Raw genomic sequence first — 23512 nt, forward strand, 5'->3', positions numbered from 1 at the left:
CCCCGCCTCCGCCTCCTCCTCTGTCCGCGGGGCGCGGCGCACGTGGCGCGGGTGTGTGGGAGCGGCGCCGCCGCGTGCGCCGCGTTACGTAACGGCGCGGGGCGGGGGCGCGGCCCCTCAGGGCGCTCCCGGCCCGGAGCGGGGACAGCCCGGGGTCGGTGGGAGAGGCGCGGCCTCGGAGGGGCGGGAAGGCGAAGTGGAGGCCGCCGGGGGCCTTTGCGAGGCGTCCGCGCTGGCGGCTGCGAGCTGAGGGGGCGCGCGGCGGGGAGCGGCGCCGGGAGCGCAGAACCGGCCCCGGTGACCGCTCGGCTCGGCGGAGCGGGGGGGGCGCCGCTCCTCCCACCGTCCCGTGAGGCGGCGCGTGCTCTCCCTGCAGCACCGGCGCCCGTAGCGCAGGCCGAGGGTCCGGCCGTGCCGCCGTGCCGAGGCAGCCGATGCCCCCCGCGCTGTGATGCTCAGCGGCTCCGGGATGGACGCGAGCGAGCGCCGAGGCGGCAGCGCGGAGCACGGCTCGGCTCGGGCCGCGGCCGCCTGGGCCGGGGCCGGGCGGGAGGTGGCGACGGTGCCCAGGGGCCCTGCGGGCTCTCGGTGCGCGGCGTGCGAGGGAAGCGGCCCCTGCGGGACGGGGCGCTCCGGGCCGGGCGGGACCGAGCTGCACAGCCCCGAGTCCAGCGGCGACTCGGCCGCCGAAAAAACCAACAGGTACCCGGGCAGTGGGGCTGGGGTTGGGCGGGGAGCGGGGACCCGGAACGCTGCTCGGGCCCCGGTCTGTGCGGGACTCCCGCGGGTCACGGGCTGCGGCGTGTGCAGGTGCGGGGAGCGCGGAGCTGCGATAAGCTGCGCCTCATTCTGAGATGGGCTGAGCCGCGCACGTCAGCCACCCTTGGGTAGCTTAGATGTGTACTTCAGCTAAAGACTATTTAGCACTACCAAAGCAGAAATTACTGACAAAACGTGTTTCGTGACAGTTCAGAAATTCAGTGATTTTTTTAATTTAAAAAAGAGTTCAAGAGCTATAATGTATGCAGCGTTTCACAGGCATGTGAAGTTACCACGCAATACTTAGACTTATGTAATGGTTTATATAGTAAGAGTACGATACTAATGACAGTGTCAACTGGGAAAAAGTTACTTAAAGAAATGATGTTCGTATCTCACCTGTAGGATTAGAACCTGTGATTTGAGGACATTTCCTGCTTATTTTTTAGTCAGTGAAATAAGCAAATGTAAGCAGAGGGAGATTTTATCTGTTAAAAGTTCTGCAGATGTTGAAGTCAACAGCCAAAAAGTGTGGTGAAAACTCCGAAGTCACGAGGAATGAAATCTTTGCATCAGGTGTATTTTGAGGACCTCATGGTTCCCTGAGATGCATATAACCAGCTGCAGCCTTCAAGGCTAAAAAAATGTAGAGAGATCAAGAATCAGCACTTATTAATTATTTTAATACTTGCGATGTTTAGAAAATCTAGAATAAACATCTTATTTTTAGTTGCTAGGCATCTTAGCAAGCAGAGTGGTTTCGATGTGACTTTACCATCCGTGACACTGGAGTTGGGAATGAGAGAGATTGCTAAGAAGTGAGAAAGATGCAACAGGAAATTTAGTGAATGAGCATTAGGACATTCCTGGATATTGCATGACTCTGCAGTCATTCCCATAAAATGTTGATTTAGGGAGTAATTTTAATTGGGTGATAGGAAAAAAAATCTCCTACACCAGAATTCTCTGGTAAAGTTTAACCTGTTTTACAGTGACCAGCTGAATTGGAGCCAGTCCCACAGAGATATGATGATGATGATCCAAGAAATGAAAAGGTGTTTGCCTGAAGAGAAGAGGAGTTCTAACAAGCCCAGTACCATCAGTGCTCTCAACTATGCCTTGCAGTGTGTCCAGCAGGTCCAAGGTACGTGTGGGGAAAATCTGAAAGAACAACAGCATGGTTTGCATAGATGTATCTGGCAACAAGTGGCATTAAAAGAATGCATTCCAGTTTTCCTGCAAAGAGTTGACTTCCTGAAGCACTATGGTTTGGTTGCCAGGTTTTTTGTTAAACAACCACCTTATCTTTTCTGTTGAGATACCCCCCTGCTGCTTCTCTTCAGAGTCCCATAGCTAAGAGGTGCCTAATAGTAACTTTTTATGTATATCGAGAAAACAGTATCCCCATCCCACTTTGAAAAATTATTGGTTAGTTTGTATTTTCCCACAGAACTAAGTAGCTAAAATTGTACTTCTTGTTTTCTGTAACAAAATGAGATTACTCCAGTAGTATAATCAGTATTCCTTTTCCCTTTGTCACTACACAGACCTTCTCATCTCACCTTGGACTTCACCAAAAAGATGACAAAAGTACAAGGGCTGTAAGAAATACTTTCAAAGTAGTCTCCTTACTGACTTCCTTGTGTTTGTTTTGCTTTTTCTGTTTTGTTTTGTTTTTTTCCAATTAGCAAACAATGACTTTTTCCAGGCTCTGAATGACCGAAGAGTGTTTCAGACAGATGTGGTGACATACAGCATAGAAGAGTTGGTGGCAGTTGCATCTGAACACACTCCAAAAAACACTGTAAGAATTCAGCACACTCAAGGAGTTCACTCAATTTCACTAAATTAAGTCTCCTAATGCTGTTTTGTGGAACTAGAATGTGTAAAATTGAAAGGCCTTTAAATTTTAGCCAGACGGACCTTCAAGCTTTTTAAGATAAATCAAGATTGTGTCTTATCTGTGCTGTGTCAGTACAATAGTGAGTAAAGAAATACGAAGGTTTGGGGGGGGTTGGTTTGATTGTTTGGTTTTTGTGTTTTGATGGTTTTTTGGCCAGAAGCAACAAACAGCTCTTTGAGAATTCATTTACAGCAGAGTAATCTCTTGAGACAGCAGAAAGTTTTTTAAACCAATCAGATCCGTAGTTATGAGGGACTTTTGGTTTCTGTTTGTACTCTGCATTTAATTTTTTTTCTTGTTTTGCAATATATGTCATGCTCTCTGGCTCTGCTTTAAAGAAATGTTTCTTGAAATTCAGTGCTGTTGGATGCTGTATCAAAAATATTAGTAATGCTTGAAAAAATACAAAAAAAAAATTGGAAAGCTCTCAGAATGTTTTTGTGTATGGAATTGTGATGAATCCTCTGAAATTTGTGGAGGAGTGTGTTAGAACCAGTCGTTCAGAGCAAAGGCAAGCATTAATCTGTTTTGAGAAGACTAATGCAGTCTTACTAGCATTTGTAAATCTTGAGTACACTGCTGCAGCACTGGAGAGTGTAGTAGATCACACATTACCCAACACATTTTTGAACCTCAGCCTGAGGTTGTGGTGTGTGTGGTGGTTTGGGGTTGGTCGGTTTGTTTTGGGGTTGTTCTGCTTTTTATCCTTAAGTTATCACTGCCATGTTTCAGGCACTGATTGCTCTTACTGTTTGTTTTCCAGGACACCTTTGTGGCTGTATTTTCTTTGCTGTCTGGGCGCATAGTGCATATTTCTGAGCAGGCAGCATCTATTCTGAACTGTAAGAAAAAAGTGTTGGACTCTTCCCGGTTTGTGGAGTTGCTTGTCCCTCAGGATGTGAGTGTGTTCTACACACACACTGATCAGTCTCACCTGCCCCTTTGGAACATGGAAAGCCAAACAGGTGGGACATGGCAATGCTCTTAAATGCTCTTTGTGACTTTCTGTCTTTGCAGAATGAGGGCAGAGTAATAGCTCATTTTAAGTGCTTATGCTAGCAATATGCATCAGCCTCATTTGTTCCTTTCCACTTTGAAAACTCGAGTGGCTGTGGGACCAGTCCTAGCTAGTCTCCTAAAGGCTTAACTCTTACTTGGGGTAAATGAAAGGCACATACTTCATTGTTTCATGTATCGTCTTACTCATTCCAAATGCTGCTGATCTTTGAGAAGAAAATAATTCTGATTGTGAGCTTAAAGTAGTTTAATCTACACCTTATGGTTGCTTAGGTGCTTTGTCTTTATGGTCCACTCACTGCCTGCTGTGAACACAGCTCATCAAACCCAAGTTTCAAGCTGATTTGCTGATTAGTGCTCGATGTGTCTAAACTGAGACTTTTGAGTCCTGTGTGATTTGTGAGCAAATAACAAGCAAATGTAGCTTGCAGGCCAAGGCTGTGTCTTTTGCCCACCTTGACATGGGGCTGTTCTGTCATCAGTCCTGGGAAGTCCAAAGTCCTTGGTATCAAAGGATATGAGACATCTGGAGGTTTTGAGTGCCAGAGATTTCACAACTTGGATGCCAGTGGTGTGCCTACCCAGCAGAGCAGTGGCACCCCAAGTGGAGCTGTGGTCTTCTTGTCTGTATATAGTTTTTGGTACTTGGCTCATAAAGCCAGAAAATATCACCTTTCCTTTTCACAGTCATGCACTGGAGAAAGTTTTTTTGGTGCGTTGGTTGGTTGATTTGTTTGCTTCCTTTTTTTTTTTTTTTTTCTTTTAAATATGCATTTCCTCTGGATTTAGTTCCAGGTCAGCCATTTCTCTAAAAGTGAGTGGACCAGAGAGGAGAGATAACATTTGAGGTGGGAGCAGACTGTTGAACAGACAATTCAGTAGTTAATAAAGATTAGGTTGTGAGACTTCAGTCTTGCTCAGAAAGTCTGGAGAGTGCAGCGTTTAAGATAGTTCTGATAGGTATGACCTTTTTAAGGATATTAACTGATACTTTTAATGTGTTCATCTTATTAGCTTCTCCATATGAATATGCCCAGGTGAAATCCTTTTTCTGTAGGATCAGGTAAGTGCATTATTATAGTTTCATTTTTGTGAAGGGGTACAGTACTAGCAGAAACTGATCTATTGTTATAGCCGACCAGTGTGAGTTCATGAAAGTCCATTACAAAATGGGCTTTCTGTGTTTAATATTGTCATCTAGTAACCCATTTTGAACGTCTTTCCCAGAGTGATGCATCAGCTTGCATTGGGACAGAAGGAAAACTGTTTCTACATTTTTCTCTTGGACCGATCAGTTTCCTTAAGTACTATCATGCAGGAGAATGACCTTGTGAAAAATTGCTGCTCCCCCTTTTACTGTTTGAGAGTGAAGGCAAAGAGTATTTTGCTTGAGAAATTGGAGCAGAAGCCTTAACAGAAACTCGGGTCACCTAAGTGCCAGTGTGAAGCCTGACCCCTGAGGCTTGTGAAGCCTGACCTGCTGCTGCTGTGAATGCTGTTTGCTTAGTACCTAACTAATCTTAGAGCTAAAAGAGGAAAAAAAATGAGATTGGCCTTCAGTCTTTAGTGCAGTTCTGTCCCAGACTCAGGTGATCTCTGGATTTCAGTAAGAAATGTGCTTCAGAGCAGATATGACACTTACTCATCTTTCAGTTGATCATTGATTCATTCATGTGTGTTTAACCAACCTTAACTCTTAAACCACCTTTGTCTCTTGAATTGTGTAAAGGCACCTGAAACGAATATAGCAGGACAGATAGCAGTGTTAAGCTGGGGGAACAGTTTGTTGAATACATAAACATTTTACAACAGCTTTTCTCCATGTTTTTGTACAACATCTTTCTCTACTTCCCTTATGTTACAGATCTTTTGATTATGTTGGCTTTATGAGTAAAAATATTTTTTTTACAAGCACACACTCTAGGCTTAAGTGAGAAAATGTTTTTTTATGAGTTAAACTTCGGCTGTATCCAATTTCCATTTGTATCTTTTGTTTTCCCAAAGACAAAAGTGTCAGAAATAGTTTTAATGGCACTCACTTCTGTCTAGAAACATTTTACAAAACTAAGTGTGGAATAAGAAAGTAAGTTTTAGTGTAAATGGTGATCTTCAAAAATTTAACGCAATTCTTTCTGTAAGAGTTGGGTACAATATTGAAATTATGACAGGTGGAAAAGCACTTGCAATCAAAAGTGCCAATTGTTACTGCAGCTGTTGCAAAGCCATGGTTAAGATCTCATCAAGAATGTTGTGTGCTGCTACAGTTCAAACGCATTCTAGGAAGACAAATTCTTATGGAAGATAGTCAAAGAACAACAATACACCAAGTCTGGAACAGTTTTTCTTACAGAGGTCTGTGAAAACTAACCTTGGGGGAGACAGATATTTAAATTTTTTTCCCAAAAATAGTACAGAATGAACAACAAGCAGAAGAACTGCTTAGCTTGAAGGAGAGCACAAAACCAAATGAGTGGTTCTTGTGAGTACACTTGAACTGATAATTAGAAGCTAGTCTTTAACCATTAGAGTAAGAATATTTCTAGACAGCTTCTGAACGTAGGTGTTGGAGACAAAACATCTACTTGACTTCAAGGGGAGGGAGGTCAGTGTTGCTGAGTGTGTTGACCTTGGATCTCAAAGGAGTGTGCACAGGACCTGATTATTTGGGTTTGTGCTCAGCATAACTTCTCTGGGCAGGGCTCTCAGCCCTGACACACAGTATGTGAGTCTTGAAACCAGGGTGTTTAATCCCTTTTGCTTTTCCTCAGGGGTGGGAAAGATCAAGAGCAGGAAGCCCGTTGTTACCCCTTCCGAATCACCCCGTACTTGGTCCACGTGTGCACTTCTGTCCGTGTGGATGCAGAGTCCTGCTGCTTAGCTTTGGCTGAGAAAATCCACTCTGGATATGAAGGCAAGTCAGGAGGCTCCAGGGGAGAAAAATCCAACTCAGTAGATAAATGCAGTCTATGAAAGTCTTCTTCCTTTGTTTATAACCTGTGCTTGGGTAGTCTCACCTGTGTAAGTCGCAGCTTGTGTGTGCATGCATGCAAATCCAGAATATCTGTGCTGCCTTTGCCAGGCCCCAAAACATTTGACCTCTACTTGTTATTTTTGTTTTAGAGAGAAGTCTGTAGTACCTAAAAATCTGTAATGTTTGTATGAGTTACTGGTTAGAAAGCAGCAAACAGTTATAAAGTTCAGGAACCGGTAAATATCATGAGAAACAGCAATGCCCAAGTTTTCTGTCTTAGTGCATATTTTGTTTCTATTAGCTCCTCGAATTCCTATGGATAAAAGAATATTCACCACCACACACACCCCTGGATGTGTTTTTCTGGACATAGATGACAGGTGAGAGATTTGAGTTTTTAAGATCTGTGAGGTATGTATGGAGAGGTAGAAAAAAAATCATTTAATGATGCAGCGGGAGACCCAAGTAAAGTAGCTGAACTGTGTGATTGGCAATATATAATTAAACAAAACAGTTTTATTTTAGTACACTCGTGGAAAACATCTCACACTCCACAGGTGTAATCTCCTTTGTTGGTTTACAACACAGGTTAAACAGAACTGCAGTCAGTTTTCCTTATCCAGGGCAATGGGGAGCTGTAGTAGCATCAACAGTGGAAAACGAGCGTAATTACTGACGTTTTGCCTATGACCTGTTGTCTTCAAGATCCATTTTTTTTCCTTTTGCATGTAAACAAGCACAAAACTGTCTGCAAATGTGAATTTCTGTTAAATCTCCAGGCACAGAAATGTTTGTCATGGGTATTTATGTGTCAATATTACAATGCCGGATTATGAGATGGGTTGGGAAACATTCTGTAGCCTTAGTTTATTTCACTGTTGATTGTGCATGGACACTTCCCTGACCAGCAAAGGGTTAAGGATGGAAGTATTCAAAACTGTATTATAACCTGTGGTAATGTGTTTGGGTTTCAGAGCAGTGCCTTTGTTGGGTTACTTACCTCAGGATTTAATTGGAACATCCATACTGATGTATTTGCACCCAGAAGATCGTCCTTTGATGATCACTATTCACCGGAAAAGTAAGAGCTGCTTTTTGAGGGATTTCTGTTGGTTTTACAATTGCTTGACATGTGATTGATCTGCAGTCTAGACAACAATTAACTAATTAACTCAAGTTGAGGTCAAAGTAAATTGAATCCCAAAGTTCTAAGAACCCCAGTTGTTAGTGTTTGTGCTTGCACTACTGTGTCATAATGTCAGCTAAACCTTGTTTCTTGATTGTGTTTTTCTTTCAGTACTGAAATTTGCTGGCCAACCCCCTTTTGAACATTTACCTATTAGATTTTGTACTCAAAATGGGGATTATGTCATATTGGACACCAGCTGGTCCAGTTTTGTGAATCCTTGGAGCAGGAAAGTTGTGTTCATCATCGGCCGACACAAAGTCCGGACGTAAGTCAGTTGCAGAATTGATCAAATAAAGTGCTTTTCATTGATTACTCTGCAAAACAAAACAGTCTTAAGTACTCAACTAGAAACATAATTTGCTCTTGCAGATGTGACAACAGCCTAGCATCTGTCTTCAGACCATTCCTTCAGAACAGCATCAGTCTTGTTTATTAAGCGTGAAAATAAGTGAATTACTTTGAAGTAAAAGGCGAAGCCAGCTTTTTATTTTAGTGGGTTTTTGCATAGTTGATGCAAATCAAAGTCCCAGTTTTAGATGAGCATAAGCTGAAAAGCAGCATAAAATTTGATCACTTTAACAAATAATTACCAAAAATAATTCATGGTTGTCTGACCAGGAAAACCCAATTAATTTACCTTTTGGCATATATACTTGATACAGCATTTAGATGTTTACCAAGGCAACGTCTTTTTAAAATGCAGTTACTACTGAATGTACAAATTAATTTTTCAGATGTTTCTCCTTAAGAAATTTGAAAATAAGACCGACTGCCTTCTTACCTGGTTTCTCTTAAAGGGAATGGCTTTTGGGAATGGCCTTCTGACTTTTCAAAGCGATCTTTTATACAAGATTTTATGGGGTATGAGTTTGCCTTCTGAGTGAAGGACACAGAGGGGTTGATGCTTTTCAGCCTTAACTGGTGTCTCTGCTGGTGACTTCCCTGGAGCTTCCCTGCTCTCATAGCACTGCCCCACTACCCCAGCAGAGCAGCTGTTGGGACAGATGACATTCCTCTGTGTTGACTCAACAGTCAAAATAAAATAATCAATTCAGAATCTGTTATAAGTGTTTATGGCTATCTTTTCTTCGTCAAATGAAAATGAACAGTGAAATACTGTTGGCTCTCTCCAGAAGCCCTCTGAATGAAGATGTCTTTGCCCCAAGAAGTAAAGAAACGAGCAGCGTGGAGAAAGAGATAAGAGAATTACAAGGACAAATTTACAAACTGCTTCTGCAGGTAAAGAAGGCAAAAGAATTTCAGAACATGTGCTGGCCTTCTGAGTGAGAGGCTAAAGAAACTTGAGTCTGATTAGTGAGCTGTTTTGAGGATGGTCTTTTAAAAGGTCTGAAAGGAGAGTTCTACATGGATACAGGCCTACCTCATTCCAAAAAAAAAATCTGTTTGATATTTGCCAAGTCTTTATGTTGAAAGGTTAATCTACATCTTGAAGCAGCTTGAAGTATGGTAGAGAATTCTTTGTAAGCAAGTGGTAGAGCCCAGACAAATACCAACTTCTCACTTGATTGTCTTTGTTTATTTGAAGTTCTGTGTTGCAAAGTATGTTGTTTCCTTCATTTTGTTGTCTCAGAGGATGATTTTTAATTTTTTTTTTTCCCTCTCATACAGCCAGTTCACAGCAATGTTTCCAGTGGTTATGGAAGCCTTGGAAGCAGTGGCTCTTATGAGCATTACATCAGCATAGCATCTTCGAGTGACTCCAATGGGAATTGTGCAGAGGAAGCACAGGAACCAGTAAGTCTGTGAATGTGTCACTGCCTCCAGAGTAGTGAAAATACACCTGTCAAAATGAAAACGTTCACTGTGTATGTATCTGCTTCTTACAATGAATTTACTGAAGTGGGAAGAATAAAGCCGTGTTCAAACTAAATTGGTTAACTACAGAGTGCTGGATTTTGGGTTTTGCTCTTAATTTTGCTGACTGCTGTAGAAGAGAGTGGAAGTAGTGCTGCCCTAAAACAAGCATTGCAATTACCTCATTTCCTTGTGAGGCTCCTGAGTAAGTCATCTGCTTATTCCCACTCTCAAGGCTTGGCATGGATATTAAAGCATTCAAATGCTGAGGCTGTTTGAGCTTTATCATAGTTAATTTGCTTAAATTAACCATGATAATTGGATTAATTAAATTTACAAATACCAATAGATACCAGGCTTAGGCTGATAGTCTACTCCTTTCAATTTGAAGAATACAAGAACCCAAGTCAGCTCCTATAGCCTCTTTGTACTCATTTTGTTCTGACTTTGCACTTTTTGTGTGTCTCAAGATGACTTTGCAACAAGTTTGTGCAGATGTCAACCGAATAAAGAACCTGGGGCAGCAGCTGTACATTGCATCGAGGAGCAAACCACAGAATGCAAATGAGCAGGCTGTGAGCTCAGAAGTTTTGGGAGGTAAGTTAATAATAGTTATGATCCTTAAGGTAACATGAACTGCTGTAGATCTGTAGCCATGAGTTTGGCTACGTGGTGTTATGCTGAAGAACTTTAGATAGCGTTTTTTAGCATGTCTTAGACATGAGAAGAGGTTTGTTTTGTTTAAAACCCAACCAAAAAAAGCTCCCCACCCTCCCCCCAATTCACCCCTAAAAATAACCTCAGCAGATGCCATAACTTTTTAACTCCTCCTTGAAATATGGAGGAACATACCTGTCACTTTCTAGGTTAACAGGCTTCTCCTTTTTTATACTTTAACCTTTTCTAGTGAAAATGCACATGTGCTTGTAGCAAGTAGTGTGGAAGCTCCCCTTGGTTACTTTATGTGAACTAGAAACGATCACAGGCTGGAAAATATGGCCCCACTTCCCACTGAAGTAGGGGTTTAGTTTACTGAGTGTTTATGTTAATGCACGTTATTTGCAGTTTGTATGTAGCGCAAATATGTGGAGAAACCTGGATGCTCCCTCAAATGTTATAGGAATCTATGTTAAAACATTTTGCTCTGTGGTACTCTCTGTAAAAGTTCACTGCTGGTGTTGTCCTAGAGGACTGTACTGTCAAAATTCATAGGACTCTGGCCCATGTGTCCATGGTATACAAAGCTGTGAATTACTGCTAAATAATGGGTTGGATCCTGTGATGTATAAATTGAAAAAGAGTAATATTAATTGAAGCTTTATTTGCAACTTAAATGCAGGGGGATTTATATACTGTTTTCTTTGTGTTTGCTTGCTTTTTCAAATGGATGTTTAAGGTGGTGTGGGGGCAGTGGGTTGGCCTTTTTCAGGCATCTTTCCCCCTCTCCTTCCCTTACCTCAAAACATATAAATTGAGATGAAAATGCAGAATAATTTGTAATGAGAGCTATGCTGTCATAGACCACACATCCTTGTATCATTATGTGGATTCCAGTACATATTTATCTGTGTGTTTATATATGTCTGTGTGAGGGGTAGTGTTTGGATGCCCTTGAGAAGAATCTTTAAAGGTTTCCTCTGTTCCAGGGAAGAGGCACACTGCTTCCTGTTTTCTTCAGACACTGAGAGGGGATAGCACAGAAGAACCAGGCAACACATTTTATGATGATCCAAAGAAGACTCCACGTGTTCCTTCCTATCAGCAGATCAATTGTGTTGATAGTATCATCAGGTAATAAACTATGAAACAATTTTAGTGATACAAGTTTAAGATTAATTGGTAGAAAGTAAACATCCAAGCAGATTGCATTGGCCTTAAACTGTTTGGGGTTTGAGTTGTGAGATAAATTTGGGATTGTTTGTAAAGTGTTCTGCCTCTCTGAGCATTGGAATGGATTGCCCAATCTGAATTACACAGTAATGAAAAGTTTAGGAACTAAGATTCTGTTTGCAACTATTTGTTGACATTTGTCATTGGTGCAATCGGAATTCAAGTGAATTTTGATGGTTATAATATGTCAGTGTCTTCTCATTACCCCCTCTGAGAACATACATATAAAACAGAAAGTTGATATAATTTATAAAAGGACTGTATTTTTTAAGCCAGTGGATAATGTAATCTTTTTTCTTTTTTTCTTTTTTTTCCCTCTCAAAGAGTGATAGATTTTATTTAAAATACTCCTTGGAAAGCAGATACGTGTCCAGAATGTCCTGCAGTGAATTTAAAATACTAGTGAACAACCTCTGGATCTCCAGTTTGGATTGTTCAAATGTTTGTATCTCCAATTGGAGCAAAAACCCCCCAAAGTAGAAAGAGCTTCCTCTGATATGCTTTCATTTCAGATATCTAGAGAGCTGCAGTATTCCAGCATTGAAAAGGAAATGTAAATCTTCTGCAAATACATCATCGTCATCTTCAGAAGATGACAAACAAGTCCAGCAAAGTCAGCAGGAAGTCAGGGCATTGGAAGGTAACACAAAGTGTACTGACAATCATATTAGAACCACAAAAACTGATCTGGGTTTTTTTTATATGTCACTGTTGTGTGTTCCAAGGTTTGTCCACTTTTTTAACTGCTGTGTTGCTAACAGTATTTTAGTAAATGTTTAGTAAATATTTGCCTAAATTGCCTAGATCTCCCAATTAAACAAAAGCTAAAATGTTAAGTCTTGGAATGCATCAAAGGAACTCTTGTTTGTTGTTGTTAAATGAGCCTTCTGTTGCTCACTCATTTTACGCCACATTTAGTATGTGCTGACATTGCACTGGCATGTAAATGGTTTTTTTTAGTATATAAGACTGTCTTATTTAATAGTCTGCATAGTTACTGGTTATTTCTGAACCAGTGAGACTTGATGAATTGGGAGCATAGTGCTTGGAATGGAATCCCATGTAGAAACTTTGTCATTTGCCAATAGATACTGCTATGCTGTCAGCAGTTGAGTCCCACACGCCAATATCTGCTGGTCTGGAAGAGACGCTGAAAGACCAGACAACTGCAGGCATGGTGGGAGCTCCTCTGGCAGACCTGACCCTGTCCAACAAGGCTCCAAGTGTCATATCTGTCACCAGCCAGTGCAGCTACAGCAGCACTATAGTGCATGTCCCACACCCTGAATCAGGTACTGTTCACACTCACAAAACACTGACTGATATTTGAATTTACACAGTGTTTCCAGCCTGAAGTACACGGTGAGAAAGTTTTTTGTTCATTTAAGATGCGTCCTCAATGAATGTGAGTTCTGAAATGTTAAGGTGCTTCTCATGGTGCTGTGAAGAAAAACTTGAGCCTGGAAGTTTTTAGGGTATTTTAGTGAAATAGTTTTAACAGGCTACACTGTTTCCTTTCACCTTGAACTTCATTGCATATGCCTCAAACACAACAATGTGCTTTTGGCCACTGAGGATTCAAATAAAAATTACTGTGGGGCCAATGTTACTTCACTTTAGTGTAGAAAGAAGCAAAAAAAGGAGTCTGTAGCTGCTATTGTATTAAGAAAATGCGAAGAAAGAAGTGGCTCTGACTTCAAAGTGAATTTGAAGTTTTCCAGACCATGCAAAGTAATTTGCTCAGTTCATGTTAGTGTAACTGTGTTTGAGTTGAAAGGATGTTTTCTCCCTGTGCCTCTGCTCGGTAGCTCAGATGAGATTGTTTTCTGTGTAACGCTCTGGGTTTTGTGGTAGTTGACACCAGAAGGGCAGAGCAAAGAGTGATTTATTTTCTTCCCTCTTCAAAGAAGTGACTACAATGGAGGACGCTGCTGTTGGAAGTGAACAAATTGAGCTGCCCCCTGTGAATGCTCAGAGTCTTGCAGTGCTGCCTGAGGACTTAAAGCCCGTTGGGCTAACAAAAGAGACATTGTCAGCCCACACTCAAAAGGAGGAGCAGAACTATGTTGACAAGTTCCGACAGAGGGTCTTGCTCTCTCCATTTAGGACTTACCTTCAACAAGGAAGCAGAAGTAACAACAGACATTCCTGTGGCCAAGGTAGGCAGCAGCTTTGAGAAATAAAGACTTGTTAGATGATTTACAAGGCCAGCCTAGCCATGAGGTTCTTCTTTGTATAATTTAGTGAGTGTCTCATTGTGGCTGCTTACAGAATGCTTCCTTTGGATTGCCAAGATTTGACAGCAGCATTGCCCGCACAGAAGGTCTGCTCCATCTTGGATCTTGCTATCTTAGACTTTTCACAAAGCAGATAGTTAGTTATTGCAATAAATCCTGCAAACCCCAGGTAGTTTGTTGCCTCCTCTTTGAAGAACATAAAAGATCTGATTGGGATAAGCTGAAGTGATCAATAAGAAAACTGGTGACATGAAGGAAAATATTGTACATGTGTCAGCAAATCCATCACTGGTTTATGGGAGAATTATCCAGAGGAAAGGCAGCTCTGAATAAGCTACACTCACTTATCTGGTTGTTTTTCTCTTTTTTTTTTTTTTTTTTTTTTTTCTCTTTTTTTTCCCTGGATCTGTCATTTCAGTGAATATGTTTATTTTTCTTCCTCAGGTGATTCCCCTTCAAAGCAGATGAGCCCAGCTAGCTGTAAAAAAGGAAAACATGGAAAATTCAAGCGCCAGAAACCTCAGAGACAGTGCTCAGATAGCCACGCTTCTAGTAAAAATAGAAATAGTCTTCCATGTGAGAAGAGAACAAATCAGAAACAGTTGTTCTCTCCCTCAGAAGTGTCCTATCTGAGCTCCTCCACTTTGAATGTCCATCCTCCTGTGGGATTTCCTGCCTATTTGAATCCAGTGTCTACTTTTCCAGCCTTTTCTGGAGGAGAGCAGCTTGCCCTTCGCTCATTACAACCTCAGTCCATGTCCTCATCACAGCTGTGCTGTGGAACACAGTCATACCCAGTCTTTTATCCCCCAAACATAGGCACATTTATGGCTGTGTTTTTTCAGGGTTTCCCCATGTATCCTCAGATGCCTCAACATGTCTTTCTCCCTAGCCCTCAGTGTGTTTATCCCCCCTCTTCATATCCATGCACCACACTACCTCCAGCACCTCCTGCTTGTGCTCCATCACCAGTAACACCACACTCTGTGGATCAGCCCTTTCCAGCCTCTCCTCACTCATCCGTGGAGGACCAGCAAGAGGGCCACTGTGACCAGGCCCTACTGCTGAGCAGCTCAAGGAGCAGCTCCCCACTTCAGCTGAATTTGCTTCAGGAAGAGCTGCCAAAACCTATGGAGCTTTCCGTTAGTGCTGATGCTAAGCCACATGCAGAAGATAAATGTGTAAGTAACAAAGGTTTTTCATGTAGAGGAGAAACTGACTTTCACAGTGTTCTGTCACAAAAACTGGTGGTGATGATCTGTGTGTCAGGGACACAGATTTTGTTAGCTGCTTTTTCTGTTGGCTGTGCTATGTAGGCTGCAGGTCACAAATAGCACAGGAGGTGGAGAAAGCAGTTTATACTTGTGCTTATGGGAACTTATACCAGTACAGTGTGGGCACTTAGTAAATAACAGAAATGTGAGATCTTCTGGTCTAGGCTGCCACAAGCTGCTTCTGCTCAGCATTCAGGCAGCAGCCTTTTCAATGGAACTGTCAGCTAGAATTTGGGGTTTGGGGCTTTTATGCATGTGAAACTTGGTTAGTGCTGTGCAGTTTGCATCCTTTTTCACCCAGTCCCACAGTCTCTATGGAGAACCAAAACAAAGGGAAGATACTCTTCTAATTACTCCCTCTGTCTCCCAGGGATGCAGCTAATGAAAGAAGAACAGGGATCCGTGTGGGTCGGTTTCCATACATGGGCATAGAAAAGGCCTCTCCAACTTCCGCGGTAAACTCAGAGGCAGGAATCTGAGCTCTGCAGGCAAGGAAAAAAATGTTGCCTCCTGAATCCAGATTGGGCTGGAAAGGCTGGATCAGCTGAAACTGCAGGGTAGGGTCCTGAAAGGGGAGCTGGTGTACCTGGAGCTGCTGAAGCTGTTGCTTCGCATAGTGAATCAGGGGAAGACTCTCATTTTCCCTGTAGTGCACCTTTGCTTGATGTGTATGGCTGCTTCATGCCATCTAACAGGATGTGAAGGGAACTGACTCCTCTCTTGTCAGCAGAAATTGTTAACTTTATGCAACCATACAATATCCTGACAAATTGGGGAAGGATCTACAGCAGAAACCAGTAAACTAGAGTTCAGATGCTTGTTGATTTTCACCCATGAAGAATGTTATCCTGAGTTCTAAACCGCCACTCATTTTCAGAGCTAAAAACTCCAAACCTGTTGAATTGATATGAGAACTTGGTCAACGTGTGACAAATTCAGTAACTGCATGAATTTCCTTTTGCATACTTAAATGTAACTTCTGTGGATGTGTTGGATCTGCTTTTTGTCTCCAGGATAATGAGCCAGAAGCTAGTGGTAACAGTGCTGCTCTTGAATTTCCTGACCACTCGTTCGAGGACTCACAGTTGGGTTCAGGTTCAGCAGCATCAGGCAGTGGATCGGCTTTATCTGGTTCTTTAGGCTCTAGCTTCAACGAGACTTCTGGTCGTGGCACAGGTAGGGAAGTCCCAAGATTTAGCTATTTGGTGCTATATGGCTTGCTAGCATGCAATTAATAGCAGGATATGTAGTGGGGATGGGAAATCCGTGTAAGAAGATCTGTGGCCTTTACTTTTCCCCAACTTTCAGTGTTTGAAGCCAAGTTTGTTTCAATCACTGTAGTTGACAATGTGAGTCTTAAGAAGCTATTCCTTTAACCTAAAAGTCACTCTTCACTTTTCTCATTATCACTTTTCTCTGCATTAGATGCTGCTTTACATCTTTCTTGATTAAAGGTGAATCTGCCTAGAACAGGACCTCTCAGAAGCAGAGAAGTTGAACCAATGAATTTTGAGAAAAGTGAATGGAGCTTTGAAGATCTTGAGTAATTTGAGAGAATGCACTTTATCTTTGAATTCCCAATAGGCAGTAATTGCTAGAGCAATTATCTGGGAATACCTATGTTTGTATTACAGAACTGACTTGGAAGAATACACTGGGGGTGATGTATTTTTTGTGTTGAGTTACTGGGATTTTCCAGGCATCTGCTTTTTTTATTTTTTGCTTCCGTGGTCATTCTCAGCAGGTAGTGGGAAAAGCAGCAAGTGTTTTGCCAGTAATTATTCTTCTGAAGCTTCCAAAGAAGAGAAGAATCAGGAAGCAGAAGAAAAAGGGACAGCTTATAAATCAAAACATGAGTCAGCCTGGGTGATGATGGATCAAACACCTGAGAGAGTTCTAATGAATTACCAAATGCCAAACAGGTTGGAAAACATCAACAATTTCTGACATGTAGTTTGGAATTGTGTGTGGAACTGTAGGATTAAAGTGAGACTGTGGAAACACCACACATACCAATGAAACATCAAGAAAGTGTCTTAGATTATTTTTGTGCAGTTTAGGCCTGGTTATTTACTTTTGTCTACTTTTTTCCCATTTCCCCTATCTGTTGAAATAAGGGAGCATGTAAACTTTTTTGCTGATGTATTAATGGGATTGGTTATTGTCCTGTACTTCGAATGCATAAATGGTAAAACTGCAGGTTATTTGCAGATTGCTTGTAATTAGCTTATATGCATAATTTGTAACTGGATTCCCGATTAAAAAAGCACCACATAAAGCCGTAAAACGAAAAAAAAACCCCACACCAAACAACCAAAAACTCCCAACAAAACCAACAGCAAACAAACCTCAGCTGTTAGCCCGGTGTTGAAAGCAGCCTAACAAAGTTAATAAGGTACAAAGTACAGTTCCCTTTCAACAGCTGATGCTGTCTAGGCTTCAGCCATAGATTGTGGTGAAGAGATTCTCACAGTGTCAGTGCCTGCCTGTGTAGTACAGCTGTGCTCACGGGTGTCTCTTCCCTGCAGAATCAAAGAGGAAGTTCTGAAGCAGGATCTGGAGAAGCTGGCAGTCATGCAAAAGCAGCAGCCTTGGTTTACAGATGGCCAGAAGAAGGAGCTTGCAGAGGTGCACTCGTGGATCAGGACCCAGACTGTCCCCCTGCAAATCAGCACCCAGGTGAGCAGTGGGGAAGGAGCTGTAGGTCGTCCCTGGCCAGCCCAGGAATTTCTAACCAGGGCCATCTTACAGTGCTGGGTTATGGGGCTCATGATTTCATGTAAGGCATCTAGGGTTGTTTTTTTTCTCTTGGTATTAAGTCCTTTGCTCTCTTTTTTTTTTTTTTTTTTTAATTTTTGCTATAATTGAATAGCTTATAAAGCTGGGGGTATCAGTAAATATTCAATCAAGTGTGTTCAGGAAGCTGAAAAATGCTCAGTCACAGAGGAGGGTCAGGTGTGTTGTAAGAAACACAAAAATAGCCAGTTTTTGTAGGTGTATTCTTTCATTCAATTTTCATTATTTTAGCTGGTGTAACTCCTGGGCACTCTGCTAAACTGCTTCTGGTTTGCTCTGATGTGTGTTAGAGAATGCCCCAATCAGTTTAAAGTGCTCCCAGGTGCTATGGGGAATGGCAAATCTAGTCCCACAAAGACGTAGAACTTCATTGTTGAATTGTACAGAAAATTTTAAGGCTGTGTTCACGTACTTGTGCACCAGAAAAATCTCATCTGTTTTAGCACTGCACGTTGGTCTGGGATTGTCAAATGTGGCATTCTGAGATGTGGTGTTTTTTCTTAGAGAAGAAAAACTAAGATATGTATGTCCTTGGCTATGGAACAAGACCAGAAAACTAGTCTGTGTTTTCCTAATACCTCGCTGATAACTTGTGTCCTGTTGTGATTAAGAACACTGTGTTTGATTCAGATAGCAAAATTATGTCCAGTGATCTTGTAGAAAATTCTGTTGAATGTTTATAATATCAATTGTTAGGAAATGTATTGGTAGGTAAATATCGCTATTTTCTACCTAAGGTCCTGAAACTGTTCCTAAGGAGAAAGTCATGTTTCCAGTGCAGATTGTGATTTTGCAAATACAACCAGGCTTCTGACAGTAGCAAGAAATGCAGGACTTCTGTTTGGAGACTTTGTTTCAATATTGTACTGTTTCTCAAGAGCAGGAAAAATAACAATACACTCAGGCATTTTAGCTGTTTATGTTGGTCGGTGTTGTTTTTGTTTAGGCTGCAGTCCAGATCTTCAATAAGGAGCTTGCTTATAAAGCTGAATGATAAGGTCTTCAAATTCAAGACAGTCACATGGCTTTTTATCTCAAAGGTAGAACTGTATGTTCCACTAACCAAATTAACTAAACTCTGAGGCAAGGTAAGTGGCAGGTGCAGGTATCTCCAAGATACCTCTATAATCTCTGCTTTTAGACACATCTCACCCCATTGGTCAGAGGTTTCAAGAGATTGCAATGTATCATTCCACGGGATTTGACCCTTTGAAATATACTCATAAAAAGAATTTAAACTACAATTTCTTGCTCCTTTTCAAAGGGCTGTGTTACGTGTGACAGCAGGGAAGCAAGTTGTGAGGCTGCAGTGGCTGATGACAGCATGGAAAACAAGGGAGAGCCTCCTCCAGTGCTGCCACGCTGAGGACATCAGCACCCGTGTCAGTGCAACTGCTTGGTGTAATTCCCACCCTCTTTCCCTCTGGCTTTGCTCCATACCAGCAGTGAATCTCCATGGCCATCCCTTACCAACATGAGCAGTCACAAATGAAACTCAATCTTCCTCCACTCCTGGCATGACTCTGGCGACAATCTTTCAGTGGGAGGATGTTTCACTTTCTGACCTCACAGACTTGACATAGAATGGGTTATGTTTGTAACCTTTAACTGCTCAATGATGAGCAAAATACCAAGATTTATTTTTTTTTTTGGGTGTTTGTTCTTTTGAAGTTGGCAAGTAAGTGTGAAAAGATGCAGTGTTTAAGAACCTGTGGTGATGAACCTATTGATCAGAGCATGTTCACTCCCCCAGGGAAGGTGGATGTATTGAAGCCAAGCTACAGTACTCTTCATTTTTGTTCAATATTTAAAGGTCTAAACTAAAGATCCAAACACTCTGAGGCTCGGAAATTGCTGTAGCTGGTTTGAGAATCCAGTAGGCTTTTTAAAGAGCAGCTGAAACTGGCCGGGTTATTCTGCATCAAATGCCTTTTGCCAGCTTGTGCCCATCAAAAAGAAGTAAACAGAAGTAAAAAGAAGCAGATTTTTCCCTATGTTTTTTGTGATGTGTGTTTTGGAGTCAAGTTATTTTACAGCCTTTGATTTTAAAGCTGTGTTTATCAAGACAGATATATAAATTAATTGAGGATAACTGGTTTGCAACTACACCAGAGATGATATTGCATACAGCAATTTAAAAAACCCAACCAATCCAAAAGTATCAGTCCACAGGCTCTGCTTTTTAAAAGCAGACCCATGGAAAATTTTCTCTGTCAAGGCAAGTAGTTATCAATTAAAGTAGTTACGTGCGATCTTTTATCTTACACTGGTAGTGCTTGGGAAGGTGGGTTGGTATCTTAATATTTTCTTTGTTGAGTGGTTAGAGGAGTTGAATCCAGACATAACAAATAGGAAATTATTTAAGCAGTTTCTCTGATTTTTGTTGTGGTGATGCCAAAACCAAAAATAATTAATTTCATTTCTTCTGCTTTCAAAACTCACGTGTTGTGGAGCTAAACTTGAACATCAACCCATATATTCATTATTTCTTAGCACTGTTGACTTCCTGCATAAGATTTAACCTCTTTCATTGTAGTGGAGTCTCTGGCTGTTGAAATCCATGGACGAAAAAGGAGTTTTTAGTTCAGAATGTGGTAACCACTTTCAGTATGTAAAAGGACTTGTTCTCATTAATGTCTCAAAGTGCTCTTCAAACAGGACATGCTTGGCTAAAAACCTGGCAAATTTTGTCTGATTTCCCCTCTGTTTATCAAGAGCTGGATGTAATCAGATTTTCCTTGTGGTGTTATTAATCACCTTAGCTTTCTCAGCAAAGGGTTTTAGAATGTAACACGTTATTTACCCTTTTGTTCTGTGTAATCCTTTTGCTGCTGTGTGAAATATTTTAATTTTTCTAGTTTCAGTTACTGGTAAGCTTCAAGTAAAATACTGTGATCTGCAGGTCCTTGAAGGGAAACTATATTTATCTAAAGGTTTCTTTACTTGTAAAAGTCAATCTGGTGACAATCTTTCGTGTAAAAGTTTATTTTAAGGAAAGCTATTTTTACGGAATTTTGAGTTTTCAAGGCTAATTTGACTCAGGCAGTGTTCTTTTTATGGATTTGGGGTTTTTTTTCAGTGTTTTTGCCTGCTCTGTTTATACCTATTGGTTTCTAGTTATTCTTAAGCTACATTTCTTTGTCTTTCAGTTTTTTCAGCTTGAACTTGTTTTTTTCTTTTGTTGTAAATCAGCAGAGATCTGCACATCCTCAGTACTGCTTGTGTTCAAACTTCAAACACCTCTTAAAATAAGAGCCTTCAGTAGGTGTTTACAAGTAGCAGGTTATGTATTCAAGTAGGAAGATGTGGGCAGTAATTTTCACCTTTCCTAGTCTTTTTACAGCATTTTCCAAATATGGTATTCTGCTTTATAACCACATTGCCTAAAATATTTGCTCTAAAACATGTAATCAGATACTTTGTGCAAGGGTTCTTTCTTGATTGGGAAGCTTGTTAATTAACTTATCTGTCAAATTAGACTTATGCATCCATTCTACTTAGCTGTGCTTAAATTAAAATGATTGCTTCAATGCATTTTGAGACTTAGTGAAATAGATTAAATTGAATATTTCAGGTAAGGACAGCTGTCTCCTTCAAAATAGTTTGGAACCCTAAGCCAGAAGGAAAGTTATGATAACAGTAGGCTCTTTTGTGTACATTATTTTTATTTCTTGGGTCTGAAAACGTTCATTTATTTCCCAAGTATGAAAATAAGCTGATTTGCAATGTCTTAGCAGGCAGACATGTCATCTCTTTTGTAAAACAGTGAGACTTAGTTCAGGAGATTGACACTTGAATAATGCTTTTGATCTATAGGTCCGTGAACATGTCAAAAAGATGACTGTTATTATCCCAGCTGTATAAAAAGAGGCAGAGACACAAAGGTGCATACCTGCTGTCCATTCCAAATTCAGGGGTAAAATCTGGGAGTCTTCACTTGCTGGATCCTGTGCTTTGCTACAAGTGATCAAGATTCTGTATGTAGAAATGTGATTATGTTACCTGTGTCTCTTGTTTGGAGATGTTAGCCCTTGTACCTCCTACTGCTGTGAATTTGTGCCCAGTAGAATCATTGAGCAACAGAAAGCCCAGGCAGTTTTTGAATTGCTGTGAATACCACAGACCCTCTGGCCATATATAAGGAAAATTTATGTGCCTAGGAGTTCGAATTCCAAGTTTGTAATCCTGGCTAACTCTTAGGTGCAGCATCCCTTTTCTGAGGCTACACACATCCTGGGTTATGTAAAAAATTGTGGCATGGGAGAATAATGTAAGAGGAATTAGCAGATGAATCAGTGCCCTGTGTGATGATGAGACAATTATTTCCCTGAAAATTGAAACTGTCTTGGCTGCAAAATCAGCAGGTTTTATCCCCTTAGGATAAAAAAACTCCCCAAACTTTCCCAAGGTACTCTTTACCCTGCTAGAACCACAACTTCATCTTGCAACGAAATGCCTTATCAAGCCTTTGACCTCATTTCCATAAGTTTTCAGGCACTGGCAGTTTTTACTTCAGCTTGTACTAATCTTTCAGTCCATGTAGTGTGCCGGAGTGATCACAGGAAGATGCAGTTCTGATCAGAAAGGCCGATGGAGTGAGTGTTGCAACTGGATTTGCACCTGCTGTTTTGTTTCTGTGGCTTTGTTTCGCCTGGCAAAATGTTGCAGACAGTTTAGAGCTGCTTGGAAAATCACTTATTTAGTGGTCAGAGGGAAAACATGCTGGTACAGCACTGATGCAGTTACTACCCCCTGTGGGGGTGTCAGCAGTTTGGAAACCCTTGGAGGATTTCGCTGGCAATTTTTTTTTAATTCTTTTTTTTGTTGTTGTTGTTGTTGTATTCATAAATGTAGAATTGTTTTTAAAAGATGAGTTGTTGTGCAGATATTTTCATGGCATTGCTATGAACAGAAGGGACCCTTATGTATTTTTACAGTGTGGTAAATACTTGCTGAATGAGTAATGTACTGGTAAGTTTATCTTCCAGCTGAATCGAGTTTTGAATCACAATTGAATGAATTTTTACATCAGTTGGTAGGAGTATTTTATTGAAACAACATTCAGCTGTGGTTGAATTTACAGTTGTGATTTTAACTGTACACTTTAAAGGAGCATCTGATTTTATAAATAAAACTGAAAAATATGCTGCAAAGAACTAATGTGTGTTTATTTTGTTCTTGGTAATGTGTAGAAAATAGACTTTTAACAGAATGCTCAATACCTTTTTTGATTGTACATGGGTTGGGGTAGAGTGTCTGTGGGGTTGTGGCCATTTATGCTGTTTGTTGAGGAGTTTTGTGGTAAAATATTACATCTGTATCTCTAAGCTGCTGGGATTTAGCATGCAGGACTTAAAGCTCCTGTCTATAAAGACTTTTCTAAAAAATTATTCTTCTAGAGGAAGTACAGAGAAAAAAATTCTTAGGTTTAATTCATAAGCATGTCTCATAGAGCAAGGAAGTTCTTAGCTGCAGAGCAACAATTTGTTCATCTTTTTCTGCTTTAAGGGACTTAAATGTGATTGATAGTGCTTAAAGAAGCCTGCAGGAGAAAGACAAAATCATTGCAGGGAGTACAAGGTACAGAACAAAAGTAGCATCATACTGAATTCGGAAAAAATAAAAGTAATCTTAGATGAGTTTGCCCTCCTGTGTCATGAA

At 41.0% G+C, this 23512-nt stretch overlaps 1 protein-coding gene across 5 annotated transcripts; it reads left to right on the top strand.

The window, feature by feature from the left end:
* Positions 1 to 354: 354 nt before the first annotated feature.
* Positions 355 to 23007, top strand: PER3 (period circadian regulator 3). 5 transcript variants are annotated; one of them, XM_066202857.1, is made up of 21 exons: positions 355 to 702; positions 1752 to 1903; positions 2448 to 2563; positions 3426 to 3627; positions 4694 to 4742; positions 6448 to 6590; positions 6952 to 7030; positions 7625 to 7731; positions 7948 to 8104; positions 8973 to 9078; positions 9469 to 9594; positions 10125 to 10251; positions 11301 to 11445; positions 12057 to 12184; positions 12633 to 12836; positions 13452 to 13703; positions 14226 to 14962; positions 16069 to 16231; positions 16797 to 16977; positions 17584 to 17734; positions 19116 to 23007. In XM_066202857.1, the coding sequence occupies exons 1-21, from the start codon at positions 452 to 454 to the stop codon at positions 19215 to 19217; spliced, it is 3678 nt and encodes a 1225-aa protein (XP_066058954.1). In that variant the 5' UTR covers positions 355 to 451; the 3' UTR covers positions 19218 to 23007. The 5 variants fall into 5 exon arrangements, 4 of the variants coding, with proteins under 4 accessions (XP_066058954.1, XP_066058956.1, XP_066058955.1 ...); XM_066202859.1 differs by having other exon boundaries at positions 16800 to 16977; XM_066202858.1 differs by having other exon boundaries at positions 13455 to 13703.
* Positions 23008 to 23512: the final 505 nt, after the last annotated feature.

This window comes from Chamaea fasciata, unplaced genomic scaffold (genome assembly GCF_029207755.1).
Source record: "Chamaea fasciata isolate MVZ Bird 193981 ecotype frontalis unplaced genomic scaffold, bChaFas1.0.hap1 SCAF_23, whole genome shotgun sequence".
Classification (NCBI taxonomy): domain Eukaryota; kingdom Metazoa; phylum Chordata; class Aves; order Passeriformes; family Sylviidae; genus Chamaea; species Chamaea fasciata.